The following is a 12,108-nucleotide window of genomic DNA, read 5'->3' on the forward strand; positions in this document are numbered from 1 at the left end:
AACTCTGTGAAAGGAAAGAATCCGAGGAGCCGTCCAAACGGCGCGAAAAGCATCCAAAGTCACGCATTTTCCAGACGGCCGTCACCCTCATGAGTTTATCTTGAACTATTCCACATTTTTGTCCAGATTTTCCTTTTTTCTCTTTTTTTTTTATTAATTGCGTTACTTTTTTTTTTTTTTTTTTTTTTAAACAAGAGAATGATCTGTTCATAGTTCAATTTTTTTTAGTTGACTTCTCATAAAGAGCGAGATGTCACTGCTGGCTGCCCCTGCGAGAGACACGGTGTTCCGACTGCATCTCTGAAAACGTGGCCGGGTGGAAAACACACACACACACACACACACACACACACACACACACCCTTCAAGTTCACGGTGAAAAGTAAAAGAAAAAAAAAGGACGTGGCTGCTTTTTCTTTTCAGCCCGTGTGAATACGAGGCTCGGACAGAATCTGTCCTGCGCCACGTCTGCCTCGGTGGGTTGGGGGGGGCGGGCGTCCTTCGGAGTCCGTCCGTCACCATGCCAACACACCCGCTGCGGTGTATCTGTTGTCATGGTGCCCCCTCCCCCGCGTCACACACTTGTACTCTCTCACCCTGCCGAGGTCCTGTCACGCGGGCGGCGGCTGCACAGGTTCTCAGGTATCCTGAGTCCGTTAATCCCTAATACGTTATTACGTTAATCATTAATCTTCATCATCGTTTGACTTTTTTTTTTTTTCTTTTCTTTTTTTAAAAGTACGCGATGGGCTTCGGCCACCTGCTCCCTCCTCTTCCAACCCCGAGTTATGAAAGGTCTGACATGTAATGTGATTAATTAACCCGTGGCGTGTCCCTCCATCCTCCGGCCCTGACCTCCCCCTGAGGTCGCGTCCTTTTACGCTGGGACAGCGGCGACTCTTAATTTGCCCCTGTGACCACGTCGCGGATTTAGCGCGTCTTGTTTGCTCGCTCCGCCGTGACCCCACCCCCCCGCCAGGACGCCGCTGTGGCACTTCTCAGAAAGAAGCCGAACGGGTTCCGCTCTGAAAAGGGTAGCAGCCGGCCGGCCTCTGCCAGCTGAACGGCTGCCAGCCCAGCTCAGGAAGCTGCTGATTCAGTGGCAGTTGTGGCGGAGAGAGGGAGGGGGCGCTTGCGGTTTTTAACCTCTTTGAAGGTATAGCTGCGTGTGCGTGTGCGCGCACTCGTACAAGAGTGAGGCTCCAGTCATGAGGTGAGACGACACGCCGTCGGCGGGTAGTCTGTTTTCACAGGTCTGAGATTAATGACCACCCCAGAGGGGCCTTTCTGAACCATCACGGGGAGAACATGTGAGGTGTTTTTTTTTTTTTTTTTTTTTTTGAGGATGTGGAGGTGGAGGTGCACCTCCTCCTGCAGATATTTGGTTAGCTCACTGTAACAGACTGTTTGGTTGGTGGCGGTGATTTGGTGTGTGTGTGTGCGTGTGTGTGTGTGGAGGGGGTTTGGTAGGAGACATCCAAACAGTGAGAATTGATCTCCTCATCTTCGAGGTGGGTGGGTGGAGGTGTGTGTGTGTGTGTGTGTGTGTTGGGGGGGGTTAAGCCTCCTGTTAATGTCAAGGGTACATCTGCTGCTATATTAGTCCAAATGTTTACACAGTCTCGGTGGGTGCCATGGAGGAGAGTGGGTCAGAGTTCACCCGGGCCCCCGCCGCACAAAACGCTCCACTTCTGTGAATTTTGTCCATGTGGGGTGGAGGAGGGTGAGCCGTGCAGCCACACTGAGGCAAGAAGAAGTGTGTGTATGTGTGTGTGTGTCTGTGTGAAATGCACAGTCACACAGTAGAAAAAAAAAAAAAAGGGGGCAGGAGGCTCCCGGGGGTGGAGGGGGTGGAGGGGCGGACCTTCTGTCTGCCTATTTGTCTCCATCCAGGGCTGTTTCCCAAAGAGGGAGGCGCGGCGCTCCACTCCTCCGCTGTCTGGCACCGCATCAGCTGATCAAGGCCCTCCCTTCATGGATTAGAGAGGAGGAGGGCCGGTGTTGTGGGGAGGGATGGAGGGAGGGAGGGAGGGAAGGAAGGAAGGAGGGAGGGAGGAAAGGAGGGAGGGAGGCAGAGAGCTGGAGTGTAAGTGAGGGAGCAGGTCTCAGCAGCCTGTGAATGTAAACAGATTATTAGATTAGTGGCCATGAGAAGAAGACGGCTGAAGAGAGAACTGTCGCTCTCTCTCTCTCTCTCTTTCTTTCTTTCTTTCCCTCCCCCCCCTCTCTTTCTCATTCCCTCCGTTCTGTCGTTTCTCTCTCTCTCTCTCTCTCTCTCTCTCTCCTGCTTCTTGTCAGCGCTGATGGGGCTGGGTCTCTGTGCTTTGTGATTTAGCTGGTGCCGGCGAAACCGGAGAAACTTCTCGCTGGACCGAGGAGGAGATGGAGGTCGCCAAAAAAGGTAATTGTTCTCTTCGTCGCCCCCCCCAACCCTCCGCCGCTTCCTCCACTCTTTGCGATTTTCCTTTTTGTTTTTTTTTTTCCCCCTCCCGGCTGCTGCTTTTTAACCCCCCCCCCCCGTCTCTCCCGGTTATGATTCCCCCATTTCGCCTTACCCTGCCGTTTCCTCGTATCGGCTTGAAAAAAAAAAAATGAACGTGCACGTGTCACCCGGAGAGAAAGTTCAACTCGGTTTTTCAGGAAATCCTGCGTCTCGTTTTTATCCCTCCCCTCCCTGCCGCAAAACCTCTTTATTTACTATTCACGTGCAAACCGTCTCAGGAAAACAAAAATTAAATTACCTTTAAAATGAAAAAAAAAAAAAATCAAAATAGCCTACTGCTCTTGCCGGAGATTCCCAGACCTGGAGACTTCGAAGGGTGGGGGTCAGTAGAGGGATTAATGTGGAAGAATTACGGCCCCCTCTCGGAGACCTGCCTCCGCCGTGATCTCCTCCGGCATTCAGGCCTGTGGATTAGGGGGTACCTACGGCTTTCACCAGAAATCTCCCCTGACGCTCTGCCTGGCCTTGGAGAGCGGACAACCTCCCCCTCCTCCGCGAGTCAATATTGCAAACTGTTGATATGCAGAAGTAGATATGGGAGGGCTGGTTGAGGGGAACGCATCCTTGTTGTGGACGCCGCAGTCGATTTCACACCGGCAATTCAGCAGATCGTTACAAGCGAAATCCACGATATATTTAGTTCTCCTTTTTTACACATATGTTGATGTAGATATTTTTTTTTTTTTTTTGCATGCACAGGGCCAAGCCGGTGAAACTAATTCCTGTAAGCCTCACAAAGTGAAGGCTAATCGCACCGCGGAACCGAGAAGTTTTTGAAACCGAGATGATGAAAAACAGTCCCGGTGTTAAATGAACGGGTAGATGTTCTCAACATAGCAATACGGTGCGATTATTCCTATTTTTATTTATTTATCTATTTATTTATTTTGTTTTGAAATGATCCTGCTGCCAGGTTAGTGGTGCACACAGAGCGTCCTGTCATTGGGCTGATCATGTGAGAACAGGCAGCAGCAGGAGGAACATGGCTGGTCCTACATGGTGTGCACACGACACCATTCTGCTGAAATTTTTTTTTTTTTTTTTTAATAATACACACTCGCTACGGCACGTAGGTTCAGTTGCCTAAATAACCCCCCGCCCCCATCCGAGACCGAGCGGTTCCGTTACCCTCATTCCCTCATTGAACAGAAGCAATAATTCAGCTTGTATTTATTTTGTTCAGCGCCGCGGTTATCCGTCACGCTGCCAGTATTTTTCGCCCGAGTCGAAAAGGGTGGAGGTCACTGGGGGTCGGAGGATTTAGAGGAAAAAAAGTGGCCATAATGTGAACGGTAAATGGCAGCCTTCCAGGCCACAGCGGCCAATCAAGGTTGCTGTGGAGTAGAACCAGGAACTCTGAGGGACACGAGCTGATAGCGTCGGGCTGGAATGCGATTGTAGAAGGGGGGGGGTTGTTGTGTGAGCACAGGTGACGTCATACGTAACGCCCCCCGCTCTGCTTTTAAGCATCGCCACTGTTTACAAATGATTTTATATTGGAAAAGCACCAAAAAGTGGGATTCTCCTTGCACCATGCGGCGCAACGTTTCTGCAGACGGGTAAGCACATCGGCGGGTTCGGAGCGCGAAAAATTCAGTGGGCCGATCCGCCGAGAACCCCCAATCCGACGTAGCGTCTGAAGCGTTCTCTACCTCGCATTTTCCACCTGCTCAAAAAGTCCGATTTGAGATAATTGCCCCACAATGACAGCGTGACCATCTGCATTAGGAGTTCCTGGAAAGATCCGTCCCCTCCAGCCACCACCTTTAAATTCAATCCCTCCATCACCGCTGCTCTGAAGCATCAAAAGTATCTCCATTGGTTCAAAAGCCGCGTCTGACGCTGAGGTGTGTGTGTGTGTGTGTGTGTGTGTGTGTTCCTCCACGCCAGGGCTGGTGGAGCACGGGCGGAACTGGACGGCTATCGCTAAGATGGTGGGCACCAAGAGCGAGGCGCAGTGCAAGAACTTCTACTTCAACTACAAGAGACGCCACAACCTGGACAACCTGCTCCAGCAGCATAAGCAGGTACCCCCTCCCACCCTCCACACACACACTGTACGGGCAGGTTTTGCAGCTGTGCATGGACGCAAGATGTGACTCTGTGTGTGTGTGTGTGTGTTTCCTAGGACACCCGACGGGCCCGTGCTGATAGATCTCAAGGCGAAGGTCTAGCCACAGCATCACCTGACGACGACGACGAGGAGAACGCAGATGACAGTGAAGGTCAGGGGGACGGGTGATAGGGAGCATGTGTTCACACACACTCACACACACACACACACAGGGACACACCCAAACACTTTGTTTTGGAGGTTCTGGATGAATATCTCTCTAAATGGGGGAAGGACACTGGGTTTTTCTACCTTCTTTCTGATTTCCGACAGTAACTCTAGTCTTCCTGCTCCACATTAAGCCCCCCCCTCCCCGGGGGGGGGAGCGAAAAGGAAAGCGGAAAGAAGCAAAGTGGCGACGCTAAAAAGTGAATTATCACATTCAGGCTTAATTCTCGTCGCTCTCAACTCGCTGGATTATTTTTTTCCCCCTCTTTTAAATGAAAGGAAAAAATTCCACGATCAAATGAAAAAGTGAATTTTCTGTGTGGGAGGGACAGGGTGTGTGTGTGTGTGTGTGTGTGAGAGAGAGAGTAGGGAGGGGTGGGGGTTAAGAGATATGAACTAATTCTGCATGCAGTGGCGCCTGTTGCATAACAGTCCTCAGCTTTGAAGATTCAAGAAAGGCTGCTCTTTGAACACAATGTGCCGGTCCACTTGTTTGATCCGGCGAGCCTGCATGTCTGCCCACCTCCCCGTCTCCCTGCGAGCCCTTATCAGCCGGGAATTACACGGCGAGAGTGTAGAGGGGGGAGAAAAAAAAAAAAAATAGAAAGAAAAGATGGCAGGCTTGGAATAAATGAGAGATCATTTTGAAAGAAGCAGGATTTTTTTTTTTTTTTCCATCCAGTACGTCAGAGACGTGGACGTCACCCGTTTGACAATCATTAGCGGGATATGAACGAGATAGCGGCGGCGGCGGGAGGTCACGAGGGTTTTCCTCCCCCGGTCCTGTTTGTTTGACTTCGCCTCCGTCTCACGGAAACCCAAACGGCCGCTCTCGGAGGCCTTGACGAACCGCGCCCCCCCCCGCCCCGAATGGCGTGGCACGCATTGCGTGGCGAATTTTTTTTTTTTTTTTTTTTCCTTTTTAAATAAACTGCTGTCTGGACAACCGTCGCCATGGCAACAACTACTGCAGCAGCAAGCCAACAGAGTTTTTTTTTTTTTTTTTTTTTTTAATTTAACTCTCCGCCGTCGTTATTCGAGACCGCGAAAGTTTACCGATCTCTTGCCTGTCCGACGGGAGTTCTGTAACGCTTCGATCCAACGAAGCGGTCAATCGATCAAATCCATAGGGAGTCACAGATGCACGAGTGGCGGGTTTCCATTTGGAGCAATTTTAAACCCCCACCCGTCATTCTCAGGTTCTTTGTCTGCTGCAATTTCAACCGTAATCGTGGTTGTTTATTTAGATTTATCACACAGAGTTCGCAGGACATGTTTTGTGTTTGTGTTCCCCTTGGATTCATTTCTTCAGAAACTATTAGCGGCGTTTTCTTTGCCATAACGACTCCTCCGCTCCCGCAGGCGGCGACAACAGCTCGGACACGGAGAGCGCGCCGTCCCCGTCTCAGGCCGACTCGGGGAAGTCGGGCGACGCAAAGAGGCCGGACAGCGCGGCGGGCGAAGCCCAGTGCTCGGACCAAGACAAAGGCCAGGCCGGCAACGGGAAGGCCCCCGAGGCCTCCTACGGCGAGCTGTGCGTCAAAGAGGAGAAGAGCCCCGAGGGCGAGCCGGGGCCCCAGGAGGAGAAGGCGAGGGTGGCCCCGTACTCGGTCAACCCGAAGACCGAGCCCCAGGACGTGGAGATGAAGAGCGTGGAGATCCAAGTCAAGGTGGAGCCCGAGATGAAGGAGAAGGGAGAGAAGGGAGATCACGGCGGCGAGCGGCAGCGGGAGCTGCACTCGGACAATGACTCCAGCGCCACCTGCAGCGCCGACGAGGACGTGGAGGCCGAGCCCGAGAGACAGAGGTGCGGCTCTGGGCAGCCGGCGTCCGCCTGGCCCGGGGACCGGTGCGAGCGTCCACGATTCATCAACGAGCCGTCGTATCTCCTCCACAGGATACTCTCTATGGAGAAGCCGTCGCTGCTGGGCTCCGCCGGCTCTGTCCTGGTCTCCTCGCCCAAGCAAGCCCAGCTAAACATCCAGCAGCTGCAGCAGCGGGCGGCTGCCATTCCCCCCATGGTCAGTCACTGACGGACACGGCTACATCCTATCAGGCAGGAAGTGGGAGGCTAGAAAAACACGGCCGCAGTAATTGACAAATTGGCGCCTCCTCTCTTGCCTAAGTAAGTCATTCAACTTGAGTCCAGCTCATCTGCGGCGTGTCCCCTCCTCCCCTCCAGGTGCCGGGCCCCTTCGGCCCCGGCGGCGTCCCCATCAGTGGCTTCGCCATGCTGCAGCACCAGATCAAGGCGGTCCACGCGTCGGCCCACCAGGAGGAGAAGCATCGGCAGGACCAGGGCGAGCTGGAGCGCCGCCCGCCGTTCAACACGCGCAGCCCCACCATCCTGGACAGAGATGGTGAGAGGACCTGAACTATCAGTGTGTGTGCACACACACACACACACACACACATGCACACGCACAGCATTCAGAGCTTTGTAAGGCCTGCTCGTGTTGCTGCTAGCGCAGGCTATTTTTAGCTAATGCATTTTTTTTTTAGACCCCCCATTCATTTAGGTGCGTTTTCACGTGCACGGCTGTCGAGCTGGAAGCTAACGGAAGTTATGTCTGCGTTGGTTTTTTATATTACTTCAATTAGCCAAAGATGTTTTTGTTTTTTTGTTTTTTTTTTGAAGCCATATAAGAGAAGGCCGTTGTCACATTTCGATCACGTGACGCCGGTAAGGCGAGTCGCCAGCGGCTGCATCTCAACGTAACCCCCCCACCCCCAGCTTCTCTGCAAAGCTTTTAGCACCTTTTTCGCCCTGAGCGCTGTGAGAGCACAGCGGCCACCCCGAGTCAAAGCACCGTTGTTTTTACCTCCCGGTTCACCGCGGAGGCCGGCGTTTGGGTTCTCGTTCTAACCGTGGTTGTCCCTCTGTCCTTGTGCCTGTGCGCCGCAGGTAAGCCCCACCCCTACATGCCTTATGACATGATGCTGGCCCTGGACCCGGAGGCCCACTCTGGCCGGCCAGGCTCCCCCTACAGACTCTCCCCCCGGGAGCTGAGCAAGGCCTCGCCCCAGCCTGACCCCAACGCCCCCAATGCCTCCCGCTACAGTGTGCCACCAGGTAAAAGCACACGTCTTCACCTCCTTTTTCCCCCCCTTTCCCTTCCCCCTCTTGTCTGCTCTGTCCCAGACCTCCCCGTCACCGGTCTATCCTTCCTCACTGACTCCACTTGGAGTCAGTCACCTTCTTCCCCCCCCCCCTCTTTTTTCCTTTTGACTCTACCGGCGATATTTCTATAAGTTTCTCGCCGTCGAGGCCATTCCAATGTCTCACGTCTTGCTTTGCAGCGCGGCGCCACACTGGTGGCTGGCGCAGAGGACCCGCCGAGTCATTTTCGGGGTTCCCTTTTGGGCTTTCCCAGGTCACGGAGGGTCACATGGGCACAGGCTGGCGCAGCAGAGTTGATTTCTATTATCACAGCCTCTTAGTCTTTGTCAGATGGTGAACAGGGGTGTTTTCCACAGTTTGCGTGTGTTTGTGTGTGTGTGTGTGTGTGTGTGTGTGTGTTTGTGTTTGTGTTTGCCTCGTGTGTCAGCCCGACCGCAGGGCAGGTCATGACTTTTCACCACTTTGGTGTTGCTTGATATGGAAAAGTAAGATGGCGTGTAAACTGGTGCTCATTGGTTTTAGGATGAATATGAAAGCAATCTATTTTAGAATTTTTATATTTTATTTTATTTTATTTATTTATTTTTTTAAATGTACTTCAGTCATACCTTAACTTATGAGTCTGATTGTCTCTGTGACTGAGCTGTAAGTCAATTTGCTCGTAAATCAAATTAAATCTCCCTGTTGAAATGAATTCAAATGCTTTTAATACATTCCTTTGCCCCTGGCTTGGTCACTTAATTTAAATAAGAGAGATATACATTATAAATAAAAATAATGTATAAAAAATTATAATACATAACGATAGTGTAGAGAAATAAATCGGTTCTCTTCAGTCGATTTACCTTGAAGATTGGGCGAAGATGCTGGCGGCGGTGGATTTTACTTAGTGGCTACACACTCAATGCTACAATGCACTGGTAAATTTCCCTTTCACACTTTGTTGCTAGACCTCATTTAGTGATGGAATGAATGCTGCTACTTTGTCCCCGACCAGCTTTTGAATGACTCTTCCATTGCCTCAGCCGTTGACATTCTCGCCGTCTGCCGCACCGAATCACAGTAAATGTCTCCTGGCTTCTCACAGATGATGCTCTCCGTCACAGTATCTCACAGAAAAACAACTTCTCCATTATTCCAGTCCACAACATGCACACCTTGCTCATGATTTTCCATGATCTTCTCAGAAAGAGCTTCTCTGAACGTTGAAAGTACACAGGGTCAAAATTGCACGTGTCTGAGGTTGAATTTCACACTTTTCGCTCACAAGTGCTGTGACGTGGAAAAAATACACGGTTTTTCTTTTTGACCTTCTCACACACACACACACACACACACACACACACTCATGCCCGCATGCAGCAAATGAAGACGCCGTCTCTGGTGGTGAGCTCCGACAGGAATTTTAATGTTTTAATACGCTGCCTCTGCCGCCTGGGCTTTACGAATTTGCCAGAGTGCTCTGTGTTGCGCGTAAGCGTGCGAGAGCGATGATCCATTTTGTCTACTAACCCTCCACCCCCGGAGACGGAGTTACCTCAGGCTTAGGAAAAGGGCTGTTAGCGCCGCTCTGTAACCGCCCGCTTGAGTCTCCTCTCGAATAAGTCGCTGTGACGGGGCTTAATGGAAGCCCTAATGCGGGCAGGGTCGGCGGCGCGGCGTCCGCCCGGCCGAGCACCCGCGGACGTCAGTTTCCCGCCTTCACCCGGGGGGAACTAGCGCGTCGGGGAAAAGTTCAGATTCACCGGCGTCTTAATCTCTCCTGTCGGCCATTTTGTCCCCCCCCAGTCCTGCACCCCGCGCCCAACCAGCTGGTCCAGGGTATGACCGACGGCGTGCGCGTGACTTTCAGCCGACCCAGCCGGCCTCCCAACATTCCCTCCCCGCCGCCGCTCATTCCGACCACCAAGCCCACGGACAAGCCCTCCTTCATCCAGGGGGGCTCCATCTCCCAGGTGAGGACGCCGCATCGTGAGCCGGGGAGGCTTTTCCGCGCCGCCGCTCAGACGGCCAAGTTCCCTAATCACCGGTTTCACTCAGACGGAGCTGTTGGGGTTTCGGTGTTGATGTTTTCCGCAGACACGGCGGCGCATTAAAGACTACCCTCTTAAACTCCGACTTAGTCGGTTAGCACAGACCGTCCTAGAAAGAAAAATAAAAATCAATCCAAGGACTGAAACATGTCTTTATCGCGAGTGCGTTTTCTTATGTTCTGCGCATTTCTCATCACCGCAACCTCTTCTTGAATCTTCCGAGCTGACCCGCGAATGTCCCTTCCTGCTTTCTCAGGGAACTCCTGGCACGTACCTGCCTTCCCACGCCGTCTACGGGCCGGAGGGCACCAAGAGCGCCGTGGGCTCCATCTCCCTGGGGCTGCCGAGGCAGCAGGATCCCAACAAGCCTGGTAACGGCAGCTCCGCCGTTCTGCGGCCAGCTGGAAACAGAACCGCTTATTTTCTCTGGGTGACAAAAGGCCGTGCCGAGCTATAATGCGTACGTTGCGCGTGATTAAATATATCCTTACCAGCAGAGCTCCCGCGCTGCTGTTTAATTGGCTGGCGAGCGAAACCCCTCGGCGTCCCGCGTGTCTGCGCGTATACTCCTTGCTTAAAATACACTCCGCGCGTACATCGGCAGGCAACAGCCCAGTGGAAACAAACCTCGGTCAGTCGCGTTGCCGGACTTGTCGCATGTATGACGCTCCCGTGTCCCTCCAGGGGCAGCAGTTCCATCCATTCAGGACGGCCGAGGCCCGGCGAAGGTGGGCGAGGGCCTGGCCTTCAGAGGATCCATCACTCAGGTATTTATCGCAAGCGACCGAACGACGACCTCGACGGGCTCTTCCATCTGCGTCGAGTCCGATTTTTCTCTCGCTCCTCCACGCAGGGCACGCCGGCCCTCCCGCAGTCGAGCATCGCAGCCGACCTCCTGAAGGGAACCATCACAAAGCTGGCCACCGAGGACCTGAACAGCCCAGATAAGAGCAGAGGCGAGCAGCTGGCCAAGGGCCACGTCATCTACGAGGGCAAGAGCGGTCACATCCTCTCCTACGACGGTGAGCGTGTTTGGCCAGACGGTGATTGTTTCTCGAGCCCGGCAGACGCGTCACACGTGCTTTCGTTTTTCTTTTTGTCGTGAAGCTATCAAGAACCCCCGGGAAAACACGCGCAGCCCGAGGACTGGCCACGAGCTGAAGCGCACTTACGACATGATGGAGGGGCCGATGGGCCGGGGGCACCCCGGCAGAGACGGGGCGCCGTTCGAGGGTACGGCTCGTCGTCCAAACGCGTCTCTGTCATTTTTTTTCTCCCCACATCGATAGGCTGACGGCTCCCGTTTCTTTTGGCAGGGTTGATCAGTAGAGCCCTGCCAAGGGAAGGTCACCACGGCGATTCGAAGGATCGACCCCTGATCACTGGCTCCATCATGCAAGGTATCCGTTCCGAAGACCATAAAATCTTCCGGTCGCTTACCCGCCGCCGCAAGCGTCAGGGGAAGCTGAAGTGCTTTAAATGTCCCAGGAACGCCCAGAACGGCGGCTGAAACCTACGAAGATACGCTGAAGTACGGGAAGCAGATCAAGCGCGAGAGCCCGCCCATACGCTCCTTCGAGGGCGGCATCAGCAAGGGGAAGCCCTACGAGGGGGTCAACACCATCAAGGAGACGGGGCGCTCCATCCACGAGATCCCCCGGCAGGACCAGTCCGGCCAGGACCTCTGCAAGACCCCGGACCTGCAGGACCGGAGGGTCATCGAGGGCTCCATCTCTCAGGTGAGGGACCATTTTTGTTTCGTCGCGCCTCCTTTCCCGGTGGCAAAGAGCTATTTATCAGAGCTGCCGCGTACCCGCGTTCAGATCCACTCGATGAACCAGCCGACCATCAAGCACAACGTCAAGTCCCTCATCACCAGTCCCAGTAAGCTTCCCCAGGGCATCCCGCAGCTGGAGGCCATGGAGCGGGCCAAGTACGAGGAGAGCAAGGCGGTGCGGCACACCTCGGTGGTCAACTCCACCGCCTCCGTCCTGCGCTCCACCCATCAGGAGGCCAGCAAAGCCCAGCTCAGCCCGGGCATGTACGAGGACGCCAACGCCCGCCGGACGCCGGTCAACTACAGCTCCAACCCCGTGTCGCGGGGGTCGCCCATGCTGGGCCGGGCTCCGGAGAGTGAGTCCCATCTTAAGCGCCAGATTCGCAATTCCTT

The 12,108-nt window shown here is 53.6% G+C and overlaps 1 protein-coding gene across 7 annotated transcripts in view; it reads left to right on the forward strand.

Annotated features, from left to right (window-relative positions):
• Positions 1-12,108, forward strand: part of ncor1 (nuclear receptor corepressor 1) — a 47,068-nt gene that overhangs the window by 25,058 nt on the left and 9,902 nt on the right. For all 7 annotated transcript variants that reach the window (XM_086160792.1, XM_086160793.1, XM_086160794.1 and 4 more), the window contains exons 17-31: positions 2,336-2,401; positions 4,394-4,530; positions 4,632-4,728; positions 6,147-6,591; positions 6,682-6,805; positions 6,967-7,144; positions 7,690-7,857; positions 9,694-9,860; positions 10,195-10,309; positions 10,623-10,705; positions 10,792-10,960; positions 11,046-11,171; positions 11,255-11,338; positions 11,427-11,677; positions 11,762-12,071. In XM_086160792.1, the coding sequence (XP_086016918.1) occupies positions 2,336-2,401; positions 4,394-4,530; positions 4,632-4,728; positions 6,147-6,591; positions 6,682-6,805; positions 6,967-7,144; positions 7,690-7,857; positions 9,694-9,860; positions 10,195-10,309; positions 10,623-10,705; positions 10,792-10,960; positions 11,046-11,171; positions 11,255-11,338; positions 11,427-11,677; positions 11,762-12,071 (2,520 nt within the window). The remainder of the gene's footprint in view (positions 1-2,335; positions 2,402-4,393; positions 4,531-4,631; positions 4,729-6,146; positions 6,592-6,681; positions 6,806-6,966; positions 7,145-7,689; positions 7,858-9,693; positions 9,861-10,194; positions 10,310-10,622; positions 10,706-10,791; positions 10,961-11,045; positions 11,172-11,254; positions 11,339-11,426; positions 11,678-11,761; positions 12,072-12,108) is intronic.

The sequence above is a fragment of the Fistularia commersonii genome, chromosome 15 (genome assembly GCF_037954325.1).
Source record: "Fistularia commersonii isolate RoL2024-O1a breed Wild chromosome 15, RoL_Fcom_v1.0, whole genome shotgun sequence".
In the NCBI taxonomy this organism is placed as follows: Eukaryota; Metazoa; Chordata; class Actinopteri; order Syngnathiformes; family Fistulariidae; genus Fistularia; species Fistularia commersonii.